This window comes from Bradysia coprophila, unplaced genomic scaffold, assembly GCF_014529535.1.
Source record: "Bradysia coprophila strain Holo2 unplaced genomic scaffold, BU_Bcop_v1 contig_94, whole genome shotgun sequence".
In the NCBI taxonomy this organism is placed as follows: Eukaryota; Metazoa; Arthropoda; class Insecta; order Diptera; family Sciaridae; genus Bradysia; species Bradysia coprophila.
Window position 1 is genome coordinate 3,479,041 of NW_023504022.1, and position 22,754 is coordinate 3,501,794.

The window sequence follows — 22,754 nt, forward strand, 5'->3', positions numbered from 1 at the left end:
CTACCCAATGTCAAAACCAATATTCAGAGAAACTCTCCGATTTTCAGATTGCAAGGGCATCATGACATGTTTTTCTCAGACTTCAAGAATAGTTGGTGCCAAAGAAATATTGTGATGTCACCGTCTTCGTGGTCAACTCAGAAGTGTCTTAACTTGTTCCTTCAGAAAATTGAATCAATGAGTTATGTTAATTCTCAGAAACGACTGAGCTCGTATTACAGTACTAATAATCTAACAGATGTTTGCATGCGTTGAAAATTCAGTGCTAGGAATTTTTATGAAAATCAGAACATCCTCTGAACCCCTGAACACTGAATTTTCATACAAAAATTGTAGCGCAATTTTAGTTCAGTTGAAATTTCGTAGAACCGCTATACAGCCCCAGTGAAAAAAATGGCGATCACCGTAACCTCCTCATACACAACCTTGGCTTTGATGTCATCGAGGAGAGTGAACCAAATAATTATCAAAATTTGTATGCCCAGAATTTTTACGTATTTAACCGTATCATGGCCCTACGTTAGTCAACATCCTCAACATCTGCCACTTGTTGACGCAAATTTTTTTTGTTAGAATTTTCTTTCTAAAATTTTTCGAGTAAAATTTTTGTTGATCAAACTTTCGAAAGCTTTCCTCATCAGCTGCCATTTGTGACGCATATCTTTTTGCGTGTCGAATCTGTAAGCGTCACCTACACCGATATCAGTTCTTTTGTAAGTGGATAACAGGACCTGCGTCACACCTCCACTGTAAGAGGTTTTGGGCGATATCTACTCTGGACACCTTCAACAATAGGTCCGTTCCATCGTGTAACAACGATTCTGACAAAAAAGTGTCTCTGTGACGCTTAAATAATCTTGGAACAGACCAACACAACAAAAACCCCGACTATATGATCCACATGATTCATTCCGGCCCAACGCGACTAGACCCAATGAATGTACATACCAAGTACACACGCACTCATTATTTTTGTCAAAGTAATATGAAAATGGGTGCGTTCGAATCAGACCATACCTGGATGGTTTATAATCATTGACTAGCCCAGCTTGTGTCGCATTCAATGCAAAACGAAAATAAGTAATGACGAATAACCCTACCGGCTGACGACATCACATGTGAACGCACCATTGAAAGTGTTGGCAACACTGTACAATATCCCGAAAAAATGTCCCATTTCGAAATACACACGTACGACAGGCCATGTACGACATGTTTGTCATTGAAGTCGGCGGCATTTTCCATTGAGAACGAACTATTTTATCAACAAACATTTAATCAGATTAAACGTTTTGAACCCTCGACCAAGGTGTTTAAAACAGTCACCACCATCTCCGATAGTAATAAGGTAAGCAAAAACCTTGTGAAAATGTGATAAATAATGATTTTCTTCAAACAATCAACAACACAAAAAAAATGTATCCTCCAGACGAGAAAAAAATGCTGAAGAATCGATTAAGAGTTTTTTCTTCTTCGTCTGTTCTTCTTTCAATATGGTGAACAAGAGAAAATTTTCGAAAAAATTCTAAGTTTCAAATTTGTGTTATCGAAATTTGGAAAGTAAGCAACAACAAAAAAAAAATCAGAGACTCGAGAAAGTAGTGTTTTGTGGAAAAAGTTTTTTTTTATGTTCAACGCAAAAATCAGTTCAATCGACAGAAGTACTATAATTCGGTGTAAAAGCGACGACGCGTTTCATCCAATTTTTTTTTTCAGTTTTATTTTTGTTGTCCGAAAAAAGTATAATTTTTTGAAGTAAAAAATTCAGTAAAAAAGAAATGCATTGAAAGTGGTCAAGTATATAGTTGTGTCAAAACAAAGTTTTATGAAACCAAAAATTTCATTTCTAAAATTTTAAAAATGGTGGATCATCACTGTCATTTTATAATGTCTTCCCAGGTAAGAAACACCGGAGTTGGTATAAGAAATTGTCTCAAAACAAAATAAACAAAATTATAATTCCGTCCGCCATCGTATGGTTTTTATGTTCGAGTACTTTTACATATTTATAACTGAACTTTCACAATAGTTTATTTAAACAATCGACAAGGTGTGGTAGATGAAGCTTTGCGGCCACTTCCAATTCCAAAATCCTTTCAAGCACGTCATTGACCTTTACCCATATTTAGGCACTAACTTCGTGAAATTTTCAAACATTCATTCGCTAAAAAAATCCCCCAATTGAAGATTGAAAATTAAGAGGATTTTTAGTGAATTAGTTTCACGGGTGTACCACTTTACCATAAAAATTGTCGTAAAATACCATCGATGTTAGGCAATTGCCGAAGACAATTAAAAGTTACTATAACAGAAAATCGTTGTTGCCGAAAACTATAAACATTAACGAACTACATGAAAAAGGCAGCAGATTTTGGTTTTGATTTTGTCAAATTGAATTTCAGTGTAGATTACCAACCCATTTGATCGATTACCATCTATTTCTTTAATTAAATTAATTAAAATTTGATATTATTTTTAAAAAAAACCTTGGAACGAGCCGAACAATTCTTATGATCTGGAATTTCCAATTGTATCACAGAAATCGGTTAAATTTGCATTTAAAATGTTTGTCGATTTATTTGACTGGGTCTGCGTTGGGTGATCAAAATTCCAGATCATAAAGAATTGTTCGGCTCGTTTCAAGTTTTTTTTTTACAATAAGAATCAGATTTTAATTAAATTAATTGGAGAACTAGACGCAAATGCGACTTTAATTCGCCACCCACCGGTTCAAAAAATATTTCGGTACATGTTGTGGTATTGTCGGTAATGAGCTGAAAGAAAATTCAGAAAATTAAAAAACGATTCGATGTTTTTGAACGACATTCAACAGGGCTGGTACAAAAATCAAAAATGTTCTAAGCAGCGACAATAAAAATTGTTCTAAGTTACACCCCTGTGATTAGTTGCTGATTGTGCTCTACTTGCGTCAAATTATTCTTTCATTGGTTCATCGAATTCGTGGTTAGCCGTAACGTTTTCATTCAATAACATTAACGAATGATTCGAGAAATTGTTTACAAATTAACGAAAAGTAACGAAACACTTGTCACTCAACTGTCCATGTGAGACGAATTTGATAACAAATCCTTTGCCGAACCGTCCCATTTCGTTAAATTCATTCAACACATTCCTTCAAAAGCTTTCCGGAGTCAAGTAACGAAAAACCGTGCTCCATTCACGTAATGAAATTAATGTTTTTTTGTCACAGACGTATGGTGGTCATCCCATTTAGTAAATCAGGTGCAACGATTTACGAAAAGATTTGTTTTTTGCAACCATGCAAAGAGTTGTTGAAGTGGACTTCAGGCACTTTTGTCACTGATCAAAATGATAAACCGAACGAACGTCTTCGTCATATCGCCGAAGGGACTAATCAAAATTTTTATTTTCACTACGGCTGAGCAAAAACAACAATTTCATTCTTAAAAGCAGGGCCTAATATTTCACTAAATTTCGCTAAATTTCACTAGTATTTTCAGTGAAACTTGGTAATAAATTTCGCTAACATTAGGCACTGCTTAAAAGAAACTTTTGGTTTTGGTTGTAGTCTCCAAGCTTCACCTATCATTAGAGCCATGAGTTAAATCACAAATAATTAAGTGTCCTTACACACATCGACGTACGTATCCAATTTCTTTTGTTTTAAACGTCAAATTTGACAGAAGAACAGAAATTCGATACGTACGTCGCTGTGTGTGGGGCATGTCTCTTTTTATGTTGGCATTGACTGGAGTTGTTGTAGCCATAAGGGAGTCACATGCACATCTAAAACTCTTACTCCCATTTTTTCCCCGTTAACATTGCTCTCCCTATCCCTCCCGAACATTCCAAAAAATAAATTCCTTTTGCTTTCCATCATCACTCATTGCTGTATCACAGTTCAAAGTATGAATCTAGTGTTTTAAGATCAAGTAAAGTCGTGAATTTGATAACGTAACGCCGCCGTCACATTTTCGAAAAAAAAGCCGATCATCAACGAAAAGAAAATGTTCATTGAAGCTCTATACTAAAAAGTATCACGCCCACATCCATTTATCCTGTTCTAACGATACATTTGAATTTCCAGCATACATTGGATAAACGCCAATGGATAGCGACGACTCAAGACCAGGCTCTTCAGCCTCGAATTCGTCATCTTCGTCGAATACTTCAAAGCCAGCATCACCCTCATTCCGTGCATCTCGTTCTAAATCGAAATCGAGTGGTTCCCGATCTTCGTCCGCTTCAAGTGATGCGGCTCCATCATCGCCAATCAATGGTCGACAAAGCATTAGCCCAGTGGCCAACCATGAAATAAAATCCGTATCGCCGATCGACGACGCGAATAATCGGTCCCGATCCCAATCGAGAGAATCGATTCGTTCACAATCATCTGATGGCAGTCGTCAGTCAGGCCGAAACAGTCCGACGGACCGATCGGTGTCTAGGAATCAATCGATATCACCAGCACGGAACAGAAGCGAATCGAAGAGCTCTGTGTCCAGTGTTAGTGATAACGACGATGATAAGGATGATTTGCAGAATGGCGAGAAGAGGATGGATGGACCCCGTGCCATAAGTCACGAGGATTTGAGTGATGTTAGCGACTTGGAAAGCCCGTTGTCACAGCACGATGACGACGAAAAAGGAGATGAACACGAAAACGTAAGTGTGAACAATGCTCTGTGCTTGGGATGGTGGATGTGAGAAATTTATGTTTCGTTTTTAGGATGACGATGAGCTCGAAAAACGGACAATAACCGACCTGAGACAGAAATTAGATGAAAGGAAAAATCAGCTGAAAGCCATCGACGACGAGAAAATCAACACATCGCCAACAAAAATGGAAATTGCCGAAAAGAAAAACGATGAGGACGCTCTCGACTTCGAGGCAGAAGAGGGCGAATGCAATGAAATCATTCACGAAGACAAAAGTGAAACAAAAGAAGAAGAGAAAAAGGACACGGATGGCGAAGTCGAAGAGGGAGAAGAACTGGAAGAAGGTGAAGTTAGCGATGAGGACGAGAAACGCCCAGAAGAAACAGAACCGAAACCAGTCTGCCGATTTTACACACGTGGTCAGTGTACATGGGGCATGAGTTGCAGATTCCTACATCCTGGCGTTACAGACACCGGAAACTATTCCATGTTTGACATGGTTCGGCCAGTTCCTATACCACACTCGGGTCCTTACCCACCAACTGGATTCCACGATTATCGCAACGATCGTCCACCTTTGCATCATGGCATGCCAGCACATCATTCTGGTTTCGGAGCACCGAACCGACCACCAGTTGCTGAAAACGCTTCGGAGAGTGCATGGGAACGGGGTCTTCGCACAGCAAAAGAAATGATGAGAAAGGCCATCAAGCGAAAGGAACAGGACATGGACTTCGAAGACAAGAAGATGAATCTCTCAGCGGCACAAGATGAATTGGAGAAAGACAATTACTACACGCGTGATCGTGCGTCTCCCGAAGTAAGTACCGATCATCGGAACATTGTTTTTCTGTTACCGCCATTACAATCCAGTCATTGCAGGGATCACCAAAATATCTGCCACCGAAAGCTGCACATTTCGAGGCTGGCTACAGTCCACCACCCAAATATCCTCCACGCGTACCATTCGGCGATGAATACGGTAGTCCGGTGCGTTACCGAGAATTGCCACCGCACAGAATGCCACAGTATGAGAATGATGTAAGGGGAAATGGTGTGTCGCCAACATCTTCGATAAGTTTCTATAAAAATGACAATTTACAGCGTCGCATTCGTCCAGCCAGAGAAGTGATTGTGCAGCGAGAACCGATTGGTCGCGGTGACGAATGGAACGATCCGTGGATGCGATCAAAGTCTCCGGGACGTGGTGACAAACGGGGTCGACGTGATCGTCGCAGTTACAGCAGCAATTCATCGTACAGCAGTTCTAGGTTGGTGGTCCGGTGTGGCCGAAATTGACGCGCAATTTTATGTTGAAACAACTATTCTCGTTTGCAGTTCATCTCGTTCGGGCAGCAGCAATTCGGCATCAAGCCGTTCACCTTCACCGAATGCTAAGCGCCGACGATTCAACAGTGAACAGAGCGGTGGACGCAAATCGCCAATTTCGGCGAGACGACATGCGAAACGATCACCGTCACCGAAACGTCGCCATTCACCAAGTGAGTATTCGAATCTCTTACATTTTCACTTGTACATATAACCCAAATTGCTTGATTACTAACAACAAAGTACCGCCACCGGATGCCGTTTTTGATAACAAAAATAAAGATTTCCGAAATCATCCGGCATCGAACAAACGACCGCATGCAGGTATTGCTATACAACATTCATCACGAATTCGTTTCGTTTTTTGTGAACATTTTCTTTATTGTCCGTGTGTTTGTGTATGTACGTGCGTGCGTGTGTCCCAAAGAGTCAATCAAGTCCAAAATGAATGCATTCCGAATCCCCAAAATCAGTTCCATTGTGCATGCAACGAATGCGTTTAAGTTCCTTGACATCGAACAGTCTCGTTCCGGTCACAGACGGCATTCACGTCCAAAGGCGATTACGAAAAGTCAAGACCATGCCAAACCGAAAACAGGTAACATTGTTCGTCTTAATTTGTCTGGTGCCCAGCGTACCTACTGTGTTACAGAACCGACAGCTCAGGTATTCATCAGTTGCTCATTAGGCCACTGTTTGAAACGTATCGTTGGCTTAAAGGCAAAATAATTTCCTCTGCTTTTTGGTGGCTTTGCGTGCTTTGAGGAGTCTAACAAGGATAGTTGTTGTGTCGAAAAAAGGCTCCGTGCGCCTGAAGTTCTTTAAGATTTTTCTCTGTTCAATGTTGTGGAACAAAACGAGCCATCAGAACAGTCGGAGCGTTTGCTGCGACTGAGCCCCGTACAAACCCGTATATCTATTGCGTACGTGACCCTAGTGCGTCTGTCACCCTACTTTGACCGTAAGCCTATTGCGCCGGTTAATGTAGTTAAAGTAAAATTATTATGAAATGTGTACAACTTAGAAATTGCGCATAGCGCAATTACGAAGCCCCGTACGACGTTCCTTTCAAATGAAACAAAAATTTCAAATTGCCCTAAAATTTTAATTTATTTAGTATAAATACACATAGGGCCTAGTATCGGCCTCAGTCCGAGGACCCAAATTTAAAAATTTTTTCAATAACATTCTATTCGGCCTTTGATTACCTTCCAAATGAAACAAAAATTACGAAAAACGGATGAAATTTACTCGAGTTATATGTGAAATACACATAGGGCCCTAGTAGTGGCCTTAGTCCGAGGACCCAAATTTCATTTTTTTTCAACAACATTCTATTCGGCCTTTGATTACCTTCCAAATAAAACCAAAATTACGAAAAACGAATGAAATTTACTCGAGTTATATGTGAAATACAAATAGGGCCCTAGTAGTGGCCTTAGTCCAAGGACCCAAATTTCATTTTTTTTCTATTCGGCCTTTGATTACTTTCCAAATGAAACCAAAATTACGAAAAACGGATGAAATTTACTCGAGTTATATGTGAAATACACATAGGGCCCTAGTAGTGGCCTTAGTCCAAGGACCCAAATTTAATTTTTTTTTCAACAACATTCTATTCGGCCTTTGATTACCTTCCAAATCAAACAAAAATTACGAAAAACGAATGAAATTTACTCGAGTTATATGTGAAATACATATAGGGCCCTAGTAGTGGCCTTGGTCCAAGGACCCAAATTTATTTTTTTTTCAACAACATTCTATTCGGCCTTCGATTACCTTCCAAATCAAACAAAAATTACGAAAAACGGATGAAATTTACTCGAGTTATATGTGAAATACACATAGGGCCCTAGTAGTGGCCTTAGTCCAAGGACCCAAATTTCATTTTTTTTCAACAACATTCTATTCGGCCTTTGATTACCTTCCAAATAAAACCAAAATTACGAAAAACGAATGAAATTTACTCGAGTTATATGTGAAATACATATAGGGCCCTAGTAGTGGCCTTGGTCCAAGGACCCAAATTTATTTTTTTTTCAACAACATTCTATTCGGCCTTCGATTACCTTCCAAATCAAACAAAAATTACGAAAAACGGATGAAATTTACTCGAGTTATATGTGAAATACACATAGGGCCCCAGTAGTGGCCTTGGTCCAAGGACCCAAATTTAATTTTTTTTTCAACAACATTCTATTCGGCCTTTGATTACCGTCCAAATGAAACAAAAATTACGAAAAACGAATGAAATTTACTCGAGTTCTATGTGAAATACACATAGGGCCCTAGTAGCGGCCTTAGTCCCAGGACCCAAATTTAATTGTTTTTCAACAACATTCTATTCGGCCTTTGATTACCGTCCAAATGACACAAAAATTACGAAAAACGAATGAAATTTACTTGAGTTCTATGTGAAATACACATAGGGCCCTAGTAGCGGCCTTAGTCCCTGGACCCAAATTTAATTGTTTTTCAACAACATTCTATTCGGCCTTCGATTACCTTCCAAATCAAACAAAAATTACGAAAAACGGATGAAATTTACTCGAGTTATATGTGAAATACACATAGGGCCCTAGTAGTGGCCTTAGTCCCAGGACCCAAATTTAATTTGTTTTCAACAACATTCTATTCGGCCTTCGATTACCTTCCAAATCAAACAAAAATTACGAAAAACGGATGAAATTTACTCGAGTTATATGTGAAATACACATAGGGCCCTAGTAGTGGCCTTGGTCCAAGGACCCAAATTTATTTTTTTTCAACAACATTCTATTCGGCCTTTGATTACCGTCCAAATGACACAAAAATTACGAAAAACGAATGAAATTTACTTGAGTTCTATGTGAAATACACATAGGGCCCTAGTAGCGGCCTTAGTCCCAGGACCCAAATTTAATTGTTTTTCAACAACATTCTATTCGGCCTTCGATTACCTTCCAAATCAAACAAAAATTACGAAAAACGGATGAAATTTACTCGAGTTATATGTGAAATACACATAGGGCCCTAGTAGTGGCCTTAGTCCCAGGACCCAAATTTAATTTGTTTTCAACAACATTCTATTCGGCCTTCGATTACCTTCCAAATCAAACAAAAATTACGAAAAACGGATGAAATTTACTCGAGTTATATGTGAAATACACATAGGGCCCTAGTAGTGGCCTTGGTCCAAGGACCCAAATTTATTTTTTTTTCAACAACATTCTATTCGGCCTTTGATTACCGTCCAAATGACACAAAAATTACGAAAAAACGAATGAAATTTACTTGAGTTCTATGTGAAATACACATAGGGCCCTAGTAGCGGCCTTAGTCCCAGGACCCAAATTTAATTGTTTTTCAACAACATTCTATTCGGCCTTCGATTACCTTCCAAATCAAACAAAAATTACGAAAAAACGGATGAAATTTACTCGAGTTATATGTGAAATACACATAGGGCCCTAGTAGTGGCCTTAGTCCCAGGACCCAAATTTAATTTGTTTTCAAACAACATTCTATTCGGCCTTCGATTACCTTCCAAATCAAACAAAAATTACGAAAAACGGATGAAATTTACTCGAGTTATATGTGAAATACACATAGGGCCCTAGTAGTGGCCTTGGTCCAAGGACCCAAATTTATTTTTTTTTCAACAACATTCTATTCGGCCTTTGATTACCGTCCAAATGACACAAAAATTACGAAAAACGAATGAAATTTACTTGAGTTCTATGTGAAATACACATAGGGCCCTAGTAGCGGCCTTAGTCCCAGGACCCAAATTTAATTGTTTTTCAACAACATTCTATTCGGCCTTCGATTACCTTCCAAATCAAACAAAAATTACGAAAAACGGATGAAATTTACTCGAGTTATATGTGAAATACACATAGGGCCCTAGTAGTGGCCTTAGTCCCAGGACCCAAATTTAATTTGTTTTCAACAACATTCTATTCGGCCTTCGATTACCTTCCAAATCAAACAAAAATTACGAAAAACGGATGAAATTTACTCGAGTTATATGTGAAATACACATAGGGCCCTAGTAGTGGCCTTGGTCCAAGGACCCAAATTTAATTTTTTTTTCAACAACATTCTATTCGGCCTTTGATTACCTTCCAAATGAAACCAAAATTACGAAAAACGGATGAAATTTACTCGAGTTATATTTGAAATACACATAGGGCCCTAGTAGTGGCCTTGGTCCAAGGACCCAAATTTAATTTTTTTTTCAACAACATTCTATTCGGCCTTTGATTACCGTCCAAATGAAACAAAAATTACGAAAAACGAATGAAATTTACTTGAGTTCTATGTAAAATACACAGGGCCCTAGTAGTGGCCTTGGTCCAAGGACCCAAATTTAATTTTTTTTCAACAACATTCTATTCGGCCTTCGATTACCTTCCAAATCAAACAAAAATTACGAAAAACGAATGAAATTTACTTGAGTTCTATGTAAAATACACACAGGACCCTAGTAGCGGCCTTAGTCCCAGGACCCAAATTTAATTTTTTTTCAACAACATTCTATTCGGCCTTCGATTACCTTCCAAATCAAACAAAAATTACGAAAAACGGATGAAATTTACTCGAGTTATATGTGAAATACACATAGGGCCCTAGTAGCGGCTTTGGTCAAAGGACCCAAATTTAATTTTTTTTTCAACAACATTCTATTCGGCCTTTGATTACCGTCCAAATGAAACAAAAATTACGAAAAACGAATGAAATTTACTTGAGTTCTATGTAAAATACACACAGGACCCTAGTAGCGGCCTTAGTCCCAGGACCCAAATTTAATTTTTTTTCAACAACATTCTATTCGGCCTTCGATTACCTTCCAAATCAAACAAAAATTACGAAAAACGGATGAAATTTACTCGAGTTATATTTGAAATACACATAGGGCCCTAGTAGTGGCCTTAGTCCCAGGACCCAAATTTAATTTTTTTTTTCAACTACATTCTATTCGGCCTTTGATTACCTCCCAAATGAAACAAAAATTACGAAAAACGGATGAAATTTACTCGAGTTATATGTGAAATACACATAGGGCCCTAGCAGTGGCCTTAGTCCCAGGACCCAAATTTAATTTTTTTTCAACTACATTCTATTCGGCCTTTGATTACCTTCCAAATGAAACAAAAATTACGAAAAACGGATGAAATTGGCTCGAGTTATATTTGAAATACACATAGGGATCTAGTAGTGGCCTTAGTCCAAGGACCCAAATTTAATTTTTTTTCAACAACATTCTATTCGGCCTTTGATTACCTTCCAAATGAAACAAAAATTACGAAAAACGGATGAAATTGGCTCGAGTTATATTTGAAATACACATAGGGCTCTAGTAGTGGCCTTAGTCCAAGGACCCAAATTTAATTTTTTTCAACAACATTCTATTCGGCCTTTGATTACCTTCCAAAAGAAACAAAAATTACGAAAAACGGATGAAATTTACTCGAGTTCTATGTAAAATACAGATAGGGCCCTAGTAGTGGCCTTAGTCCCAGGACCCAAATTTATTTTTTTTTCAACTACATTCTATTCGGCCTTTGATTACCTCCCAAATGAAACAAAAATTACGAAAAACGGATGAAATTTACTCAAGTTATATGTGAAATACACATAGGGCCCTAGCAGTGGCCTTAGTCCCAGGACCCAAATTTAATTTTTTTTTCAACTACATTCTATTCGGCCTTTGATTACCTTCCAAATGAAACAAAAATTACGAAAAACGGATGAAATTTACTCGAGTTATATTTGAAATACACATAGGGCCCTAGTAGTGGCCTTAGTCCCAGGACCCAAATTTAATTTTTTTTTTCAACTACATTCTATTCGGCCTTTGATTACCTCCCAAATGAAACAAAAATTACGAAAAACGGATGAAATTTACTCGAGTTATATGTGAAATACACATAGGGCCCTAGCAGTGGCCTTAGTCCCAGGACCCAAATTTAATTTTTTTTTTCAACTACATTCTATTCGGCCTTTGATTACCTTCCAAATGAAACAAAAATTACGAAAAACGGATGAAATTTACTCGAGTTGTATGTAAAATACGCATAGGGCCCTAGTAGCGGCCTTAGTCCAAGGACCCAAATTTAATTTTTTTTCAACAACATTCTATTCGGCCTTTGATTACCTTCCAAATGAAACAAAAATTACGAAAAACGGATGAAATTTACTCGAGTTATATTTGAAATACACATAGGGCCCTAGTAGTGGCCTTAGTCCCAGGACCCAAATTTAATTTTTTTTTCAACTACATTCTATTCGGCCTTTGATTACCTCCCAAATGAAACAAAAATTACGAAAAACGGATGAAATTTACTCGAGTTGTATGTAAAATACGCATAGGGCCCTAGTAGCGGCCTTAGTCCAAGGACCCAAATTTAATTTTTTTTCAACAACATTCTATTCGGCCTTTGATTACCTTCCAAATGAAACAAAAATTACGAAAAACGGATGAAATTTACTCGAGTTATATTTGAAATACACATAGGGCCCTAGTAGTGGCCTTAGTCCCAGGACCCAAATTTAATTTTTTTTTTCAACTACATTCTATTCGGCCTTTGATTACCTCCCAAATGAAACAAAAATTACGAAAAACGGATGAAATTTACTCGAGTTATATGTGAAATACACATAGGGCCCTAGCAGTGGCCTTAGTCCCAGGACCCAAATTTAATTTTTTTTTCAACTACATTCTATTCGGCCTTTGATTACCTTCCAAATGAAACAAAAATTACGAAAAACGGATGAAATTTACTCGAGTTGTATGTAAAATACGCATAGGGCCCTAGTAGCGGCCTTAGTCCAAGGACCCAAATTTAATTTTTTTTCAACAACATTCTATTCGGCCTTTGATTACCTTCCAAATGAAACAAAAATTACGAAAAACGGATGAAATTTACTCGAGTTATATTTGAAATACACATAGGGCCCTAGTAGTGGCCTTAGTCCCAGGACCCAAATTTAATTTTTTTTTTCAACTACATTCTATTCGGCCTTTGATTACCTCCCAAATGAAACAAAAATTACGAAAAACGGATGAAATTTACTCGAGTTATATGTGAAATACACATAGGGCCCTAGCAGTGGCCTTAGTCCCAGGACCCAAATTTAATTTTTTTTTCAACTACATTCTATTCGGCCTTTGATTACCTTCCAAATGAAACAAAAATTACGAAAAACGGATGAAATTTACTCGAGTTGTATGTAAAATACGCATAGGGCCCTAGTAGCGGCCTTAGTCCAAGGACCCAAATTTAATTTTTTTTCAACAACATTCTATTCGGCCTTTGATTACCTTCCAAATGAAACAAAAATTACGAAAAACGGATGAAATTTACTCGAGTTATATTTGAAATACACATAGGGCCCTAGTAGTGGCCTTAGTCCCAGGACCCAAATTTAATTTTTTTTTCAACTACATTCTATTCGGCCTTTGATTACCTCCCAAATGAAACAAAAATTACGAAAAACGGATGAAATTTACTCGAGTTGTATGTAAAATACGCATAGGGCCCTAGTAGCGGCCTTAGTCCAAGGACCCAAATTTAATTTTTTTTCAACAACATTCTATTCGGCCTTTGATTACCTTCCAAATGAAACAAAAATTACGAAAAACGGATGAAATTTACTCGAGTTATATTTGAAATACACATAGGGCCCTAGTAGTGGCCTTAGTCCCAGGACCCAAATTTAATTTTTTTTTCAACTACATTCTATTCGGCCTTTGATTACCTCCCAAATGAAACAAAAATTACGAAAAACGGATGAAATTTACTCGAGTTGTATGTAAAATACGCATAGGGCCCTAGTAGCGGCCTTAGTCCAAGGACCCAAATTTAATTTTTTTTCAACAACATTCTATTCGGCCTTTGATTACCTTCCAAATGAAACAAAAATTACGAAAAACGGATGAAATTTACTCGAGTTATATTTGAAATACACATAGGGCCCTAGTAGTGGCCTTAGTCCCAGGACCCAAATTTAATTTTTTTTTCAACTACATTCTATTCGGCCTTTGATTACCTCCCAAATGAAACAAAAATTACGAAAAACGGATGAAATTTACTCGAGTTGTATGTAAAATACGCATAGGGCCCTAGTAGCGGCCTTAGTCCAAGGACCCAAATTTAATTTTTTTTCAACAACATTCTATTCGGCCTTTGATTACCTTCCAAATGAAACAAAAATTACGAAAAACGGTTGAAATTTACTCGAGTTATATTTGAAATACACATAGGGCCCTAGTAGTGGCCTTAGTCCCAGGACCCAAATTTAATTTTTTTTTTCAACTACATTCTATTCGGCCTTTGATTACCTCCCAAATGAAACAAAAATTACGAAAAACGGATGAAATTTACTCGAGTTATATGTGAAATACACATAGGGCCCTAGCAGTGGCCTTAGTCCCAGGACCCAAATTTAATTTTTTTTTCAACTACATTCTATTCGGCCTTTGATTACCTTCCAAATGAAACAAAAATTACGAAAAACGGATGAAATTTACTCGAGTTGTATGTAAAATACGCATAGGGCCCTAGTAGCGGCCTTAGTCCAAGGACCCAAATTTAATTTTTTTTCAACAACATTCTATTCGGCCTTTGATTACCTTCCAAATGAAACAAAAATTACGAAAAACGGATGAAATTTACTCGAGTTATATTTGAAATACACATAGGGCCCTAGTAGTGGCCTTAGTCCCAGGACCCAAATTTAATTTTTTTTTCAACTACATTCTATTCGGCCTTTGATTACCTCCCAAATGAAACAAAAATTACGAAAAACGGATGAAATTTACTCGAGTTGTATGTAAAATACGCATAGGGCCCTAGTAGCGGCCTTAGTCCAAGGACCCAAATTTAATTTTTTTTCAACAACATTCTATTCGGCCTTTGATTACCTTCCAAAAGAAACAAAAATTACGAAAAACGGATGAAATTTACTCGAGTTCTATGTAAAATACAGATAGGGCCCTAGTAGTGGCCTTAGTCCCAGGACCCAAATTTATTTTTTTTTCAACTACATTCTATTCGGCCTTTGATTACCTCCCAAATGAAACAAAAATTACGAAAAACGGATGAAATTTACTCAAGTTATATGTGAAATACACATAGGGCCCTAGCAGTGGCCTTAGTCCCAGGACCCAAATTTAATTTTTTTTTCAACTACATTCTATTCGGCCTTTGATTACCTTCCAAATGAAACAAAAATTACGAAAAACGGATGAAATTTACTCGAGTTATATTTGAAATACACATAGGGCCCTAGTAGTGGCCTTAGTCCCAGGACCCAAATTTAATTTTTTTTTTCAACTACATTCTATTCGGCCTTTGATTACCTCCCAAATGAAACAAAAATTACGAAAAACGGATGAAATTTACTCGAGTTATATGTGAAATACACATAGGGCCCTAGCAGTGGCCTTAGTCCCAGGACCCAAATTTAATTTTTTTTTTCAACTACATTCTATTCGGCCTTTGATTACCTTCCAAATGAAACAAAAATTACGAAAAACGGATGAAATTTACTCGAGTTGTATGTAAAATACGCATAGGGCCCTAGTAGCGGCCTTAGTCCAAGGACCCAAATTTAATTTTTTTTCAACAACATTCTATTCGGCCTTTGATTACCTTCCAAATGAAACAAAAATTACGAAAAACGGATGAAATTTACTCGAGTTATATTTGAAATACACATAGGGCCCTAGTAGTGGCCTTAGTCCCAGGACCCAAATTTAATTTTTTTTTCAACTACATTCTATTCGGCCTTTGATTACCTCCCAAATGAAACAAAAATTACGAAAAACGGATGAAATTTACTCGAGTTGTATGTAAAATACGCATAGGGCCCTAGTAGCGGCCTTAGTCCAAGGACCCAAATTTAATTTTTTTTCAACAACATTCTATTCGGCCTTTGATTACCTTCCAAATGAAACAAAAATTACGAAAAACGGATGAAATTTACTCGAGTTATATTTGAAATACACATAGGGCCCTAGTAGTGGCCTTAGTCCCAGGACCCAAATTTAATTTTTTTTTTCAACTACATTCTATTCGGCCTTTGATTACCTCCCAAATGAAACAAAAATTACGAAAAACGGATGAAATTTACTCGAGTTATATGTGAAATACACATAGGGCCCTAGCAGTGGCCTTAGTCCCAGGACCCAAATTTAATTTTTTTTTCAACTACATTCTATTCGGCCTTTGATTACCTTCCAAATGAAACAAAAATTACGAAAAACGGATGAAATTTACTCGAGTTGTATGTAAAATACGCATAGGGCCCTAGTAGCGGCCTTAGTCCAAGGACCCAAATTTAATTTTTTTTCAACAACATTCTATTCGGCCTTTGATTACCTTCCAAATGAAACAAAAATTACGAAAAACGGATGAAATTTACTCGAGTTATATTTGAAATACACATAGGGCCCTAGTAGTGGCCTTAGTCCCAGGACCCAAATTTAATTTTTTTTTTCAACTACATTCTATTCGGCCTTTGATTACCTCCCAAATGAAACAAAAATTACGAAAAACGGATGAAATTTACTCGAGTTATATGTGAAATACACATAGGGCCCTAGCAGTGGCCTTAGTCCCAGGACCCAAATTTAATTTTTTTTTCAACTACATTCTATTCGGCCTTTGATTACCTTCCAAATGAAACAAAAATTACGAAAAACGGATGAAATTTACTCGAGTTGTATGTAAAATACGCATAGGGCCCTAGTAGCGGCCTTAGTCCAAGGACCCAAATTTAATTTTTTTTCAACAACATTCTATTCGGCCTTTGATTACCTTCCAAATGAAACAAAAATTACGAAAAACGGATGAAATTTACTCGAGTTATATTTGAAATACACATAGGGCCCTAGTAGTGGCCTTAGTCCCAGGACCCAAATTTAATTTTTTTTTCAACTACATTCTATTCGGCCTTTGATTACCTCCCAAATGAAACAAAAATTACGAAAAACGGATGAAATTTACTCGAGTTGTATGTAAAATACGCATAGGGCCCTAGTAGCGGCCTTAGTCCAAGGACCCAAATTTAATTTTTTTTCAACAACATTCTATTCGGCCTTTGATTACCTTCCAAATGAAACAAAAATTACGAAAAACGGATGAAATTTACTCGAGTTATATTTGAAATACACATAGGGCCCTAGTAGTGGCCTTAGTCCCAGGACCCAAATTTAATTTTTTTTTCAACTACATTCTATTCGGCCTTTGATTACCTCCCAAATGAAACAAAAATTACGAAAAACGGATGAAATTTACTCGAGTTGTATGTAAAATACGCATAGGGCCCTAGTAGCGGCCTTAGTCCAAGGACCCAAATTTAATTTTTTTTCAACAACATTCTATTCGGCCTTTGATTACCTTCCAAATGAAACAAAAATTACGAAAAACGGATGAAATTTACTCGAGTTATATTTGAAATACACATAGGGCCCTAGTAGTGGCCTTAGTCCCAGGACCCAAATTTAATTTTTTTTTCAACTACATTCTATTCGGCCTTTGATTACCTCCCAAATGAAACAAAAATTACGAAAAACGGATGAAATTTACTCGAGTTGTATGTAAAATACGCATAGGGCCCTAGTAGCGGCCTTAGTCCAAGGACCCAAATTTAATTTTTTTTCAACAACATTCTATTCGGCCTTTGATTACCTTCCAAATGAAACAAAAATTACGAAAAACGGTTGAAATTTACTCGAGTTATATTTGAAATACACATAGGGCCCTAGTAGTGGCCTTAGTCCCAGGACCCAAATTTAATTTTTTTTTTTCAACTACATTCTATTCGGCCTTTGATTACCTCCCAAATGAAACAAAAATTACGAAAAACGGATGAAATTTACTCGAGTTATATGTGAAATACACATAGGGCCCTAGCAGTGGCCTTAGTCCCAGGACCCAAATTTAATTTTTTTTTCAACTACATTCTATTCGGCCTTTGATTACCTTCCAAATGAAACAAAAATTACGAAAAACGGATGAAATTTACTCGAGTTGTATGTAAAATACGCATAGGGCCCTAGTAGCGGCCTTAGTCCAAGGACCCAAATTTAATTTTTTTTCAACAACATTCTATTCGGCCTTTGATTACCTTCCAAATGAAACAAAAATTACGAAAAACGGATGAAATTTACTCGAGTTATATTTGAAATACACATAGGGCCCTAGTAGTGGCCTTAGTCCCAGGACCCAAATTTAATTTTTTTTTCAACTACATTCTATTCGGCCTTTGATTACCTCCCAAATGAAACAAAAATTACGAAAAACGGATGAAATTTACTCGAGTTGTATGTAAAATACGCATAGGGCCCTAGTAGCGGCCTTAGTCCAAGGACCCAAATTTAATTTTTTTTCAACAACATTCTATTCGGCCTTTGATTACCTTCCAAATGAAACAAAAATTACGAAAAACGGATGAAATTTACTCGAGTTATATGTGAAATACACATAGGGCCCTAGTAGTGGCCTTAGTCCCAGGACCCAAATTTAATTTTTTTTCAACAACATTCTATTCGGTCTTTGATTACCTTCCAAATGAAACAAAAATTACGAAAAACGGATGAAATTGGCTCGAGTTATATTTGAAATACACATAGGGCTCTAGTAGTGGCCTTAGTCCAAGGACCCAAATTTAATTTTTTTTCAACAACATTCTATTCGGCCTTTGATTACCTCCCAAATGAAACAAAAATTACGAAAAACGGATGAAATTTACTCGAGTTATATGTGAAATACACATAGGGCTCTAGTAGCGGCCTTAGTCCAAGGACCCAAATTTAATTTTTTTTCAACAACATTCTATTCGGCCTTTGATTACCTTCCAAATGAAACCAAAATTACGAAAAACGAATGAAATTTACTCGAGTTCTATGTAAAATACAGATAGGGCCCTAGTAGTGGCCTTAGTCCCAGGACCCAAATTTATTTTTTTTTTCAACTACATTCTATTCGGCCTTTGATTACCTCCCAAATGAAACAAAAATTACGAAAAACGGATGAAATTTACTCGAGTTGTATGTAAAATACGCATAGGGCCCTAGTAGCGGCCTTAGTCCGAGGACCCAAATTTAATTTTTTTTTTCAACTACATTCTATTCGGCCTTTGATTACCTCCCAAACGAAACAAAAATTACGAAAAACGAATGAAATTTACTCGAGTTCTATGTAAAATACACATAGGGCCCTAGTAGGATTTCACTTCTAAGGCCCTAACTCACGGTCCACTCACCCGATTTTAAAAAACTTTTTTTTCCTGGATTGGTATTGACAATACCTATCACTTGCCATGTCATTTACATTTCCATCGTTTGTTTTGCCATAAATATCACCAAAAGACCTTAAATCACTTAGGTGGCCCTAACTCACGAAGGGCCGACCCGAATATGCCCATCTTCGAACTTAGCCTCACTAATTCGACTATCTTTCAGGGAAAAAAAATTTTTTGAAATCGGATTTGATTTACTCAAGATATCGACGTGACGGACAGACGGACAGACGGCCCAAATTTTTATTGCGGATTCGTCATCTATGAACATAGGCAAACACTTTGCCCTTACCGTCTGCTTCGAATTCCATCAATTACACACGGCATCGTAATCCTATACTTCGTACGGGGCTAAAAACTTAAGAACTTCAGACACACGGAATTACACAAGAGCTTTCACCAAGTCCTAGTGTATGTTTCAGCCAGCTTAGCGTATTGAAACCGAACAGGTGTTAAAATGAAATTTGAAGGTTTGGATACCACATGAAGAATAACTGTTTTCATTGAGAAGGTATGATGCCGTACCACACCAATTGAACACTCGGAATTTTTAATTTGTCAGGCAGGACAGACCTTGCAACCAATGTTCCTTTTGTAGCACCAATACCTTCAACCTTTTTTTTGACACCAATTCAATTTCAAAACCCTGGAAACAAATGCTCCTGACCAAACGTTATTTGTGTTAAGGAACAATCTGGCATTGATTTGAAACCATTGCCTTACGATGAACTAAAGTGAGTGAGGGCCTACGGTCTCCGGATTCATGTTTCGAGTAGCTTCACAACGGACTGTTGTAAAGGTTCAGCAAATTGTGAACTAAATTTCAATTCAGTTTTGCATTTTGTCATGAATGGTGTTCCCAGCCAATAAACCTTCCTATTCCCCTCCAGATAATGAAAAAGTGTTATGCGTGGCCGTTTCGCTACTTTTTTTTTTAATTTGAATTATTTCCTTAAGCAGCTGCCAGACGATCACCGCCACAAGTGGGTAGAAAGCGTAACATATCACCACCTATGCAGGACAAACGTGCACGGCTGAGTCCATTATCCAGAAGGAAGAGGGTAATTTTGAATGCGATTTCGGATCGATTGCAGGTTCTGACATTTTTAAACTTTTTCTTCAGCCGTCACCAATTGCATCACGCAAATCCGTTACAAATGACAAACGGAAGAGACGATCGAGTTCCACAGATTCTGGTGAGTAAAAATTCGGACTCTCCGATTTCCGATCGTTATGAAACCGAACGTTGCTTACAGGCTCATCAGATTCTAGCGGCTCAGAATCGGGATCATCGTATTCATCAAGTTCGAGTAGTTCAACAACACGTCGTACTGTTGTTAAAAATGCACCTCGTTCCCGGGACAAACCATCAATCGACAAAAAATCCGTGACAAGCAAAAAAGGTATGCAACGTCGTCCAATCCACTTCCTGGTTTTCTTGCTTTCTGGCCTAACTCGAAATTTTCATTCTCTTTTCTCCAGTGGAATCTTCAAAGAAACGTTCACCGGTTGTTATACCAGAAACCAAAGCATCTGCTGGTACGACATCAACAGCTAATGCATCGTCGTCTTCGTCAAAAACCACGCGTCGAGAGGAGTTACTAAAGCAATTACGAGCAGTTGAAGATGCTATTGCAAGAAAGAGATCAAAGATAACGTAGTCGTTGAGGTCCATAGCTGCGCCAGATAGGAAATGAACTGGCCAATACTGGACTGCACACACGGTGCAGTTTCTGCGTTGCAGAGTTATTTCTTTCTCAGCTTTTTACGTTGAATGAATGTTTGTATTAAGGAATTATTGTAACAAAAAACATCAAAAAACAAAAGAAATTGATTTTTTTCCATTGAACCGTAATAATTAACGAATTAGAGTTACATTGCAAATGAAGAATGATTGTGTTTGGTATGATGCAGAGTGCAGAAGGCTCCACTTGACTTCTAAGATAACTGATACAGTCGCAGTATGAGGTCCAGTGATGGAACACACAATTGACTGCAGCATCAGCGATCCTAACTAGAAATTTAACTCTGCTGGTGTTTGACCGATCTACTGAAAACTCATAGGCTCTTTGTGGAAATCTAGCAGTTCCCGGACCAAGAACGACAGAGAAAAAAAATTCAGGGCACCGATTCTCAAATCATTCGTAACTTGACAGTTCTTATGGGATTTTATACACGCAACTGTCAAGTTACGAATATTTGGAGTCACGAAAATGCGGACGATTACGAGACGCAAATATTTCTTGGAGACTCTTCTGATTTTAGCGATATTTTACGTGTGTGCAGAAAGGTATTCGACCCTAGAAGCCAAAACCACTTTCAGAAAAATTCTTCGATGTGTGGCTGGTCCCGCTGGTCGAAGGTGATTGAAAACCGAAAACATGCACTTTTGTTACAAAAATTTCTCCAGATATACGAGCCGTACAGGGTCATGTGTGGTGTCATTCGAAAAATAATTGCATGTACTTCTGGGGCAAGTAGGGTCTTATTGGATTTAAAATTCATCGACACTGAGATATGTGCAGCTAAAGTTTTCAACCGAAGGCTTACACTGTTCTTACAGAAATTTCTCGAGTTACACAGTATGTACATTGACAAAGTGTTGTATTGCTTTGACTTGACCAAAATTGTTCAAAAAATTTCTTTTATTCAACGAAGGGCGAACGAAACGTGTTACCGTTTACAATTCGTGACGAAACGTTTTACCGTTTACAATCATAGTGTGGACGAACAACAGGACAAAACATGCATAGTCATCGCAAGACATAGGTGCACTGATGATGGCGTGATACGCCGAAATCAGCATTGTTTTGTCCTGTTGTTTGTCCACACTATGATTGTAAACGGTAAAACGTTTCGTCACTAATTGTAAACTGTAACACGTTTCGTTCGCCCTTCGTTGAATAAAAGAAATTTTTTCAACAATTTTGGTCAAGTCAAAGCAATACAACACTTTGTCAATGTTGAATTACTGACCAAGCTATACAACAATTTTATTATTAATTGTACCGATGCTTTTTGAAGTTTGGCATCGCAGCTGTGGGTGGCGCCACGGCTGCCATACTCTGCGCGGTTTTAGTAACAATTTATTTATTGTCACTAAAATTACCGAAAAACAAATTGTCGGATGTGAGAGATCCACAAAAGCTGTATGTGAGAGATATAGCACAAACAACAAAACAAAGAGTTTTAACAAATGACGAAAAAGTGTATATAATGCTCGTACAATTGAAGCGATTGCTCACTTCAGTTTGTGTCGTGCTGATATGCACATAGTCGTCGCAAGACATAGGTGCACTGATGATGGCGTGATACGCCGAAATCAGCATTGTTTTGTCCTGTTGTTCGTCCACACTATGATTGTAAACGGTAAAACGTTTCGTCACGAATTGTAAACGGTAACAATGTCCATATATGGGATGCCGAAAACACCTCACACACATAACAAATTACTTCTCTGTTAGCTAAAACTCTCTAAGTACCACTTTTACCAA

General features: G+C 37.6%; 1 protein-coding gene across 13 annotated transcripts; it reads left to right on the forward strand.

The window, feature by feature from the left end:
- The first annotated feature begins 1,190 nt into the window (after nucleotides 1–1,190).
- Nucleotides 1,191–21,148, forward strand: LOC119084983 (zinc finger CCCH domain-containing protein 18). 13 transcript variants are annotated; one of them, XM_037195136.1, is made up of 12 exons: nucleotides 1,200–1,348; nucleotides 1,717–1,899; nucleotides 4,070–4,647; nucleotides 4,712–5,461; nucleotides 5,515–5,682; nucleotides 5,746–5,912; nucleotides 5,980–6,143; nucleotides 6,214–6,294; nucleotides 20,218–20,321; nucleotides 20,384–20,456; nucleotides 20,517–20,663; nucleotides 20,743–21,148. In XM_037195136.1, the coding sequence occupies exons 3-12, from the start codon at nucleotides 4,090–4,092 to the stop codon at nucleotides 20,919–20,921; spliced, it is 2,391 nt and encodes a 796-aa protein (XP_037051031.1). In that variant the 5' UTR covers nucleotides 1,200–1,348; nucleotides 1,717–1,899; nucleotides 4,070–4,089; the 3' UTR covers nucleotides 20,922–21,148. The 13 variants fall into 13 exon arrangements, with proteins under 13 accessions (XP_037051030.1, XP_037051032.1, XP_037051035.1 ...); XM_037195139.1 differs by having other exon boundaries at nucleotides 5,524–5,682; XM_037195135.1 differs by lacking the exon at nucleotides 1,717–1,899 and having other exon boundaries at nucleotides 1,191–1,348.
- Nucleotides 21,149–22,754: the final 1,606 nt, after the last annotated feature.

Coding starts and splice junctions, on each gene's coding strand:
- LOC119084983 (XM_037195135.1), top strand. CDS start 4,090: ATGGATAGCGACGACTCAAGACCAGGCTCTTCAGCCTCGAATTCGTCA. Junction 4,648..4,711: donor AAGGAGATGAACACGAAAAC/GTAAGTGTGAAC, acceptor TTTCGTTTTTAG/GATGACGATGAGCTCGAAAA. Junction 20,664..20,742: donor ATCCGTGACAAGCAAAAAAG/GTATGCAACGTC, acceptor TCTTTTCTCCAG/TGGAATCTTCAAAGAAACGT.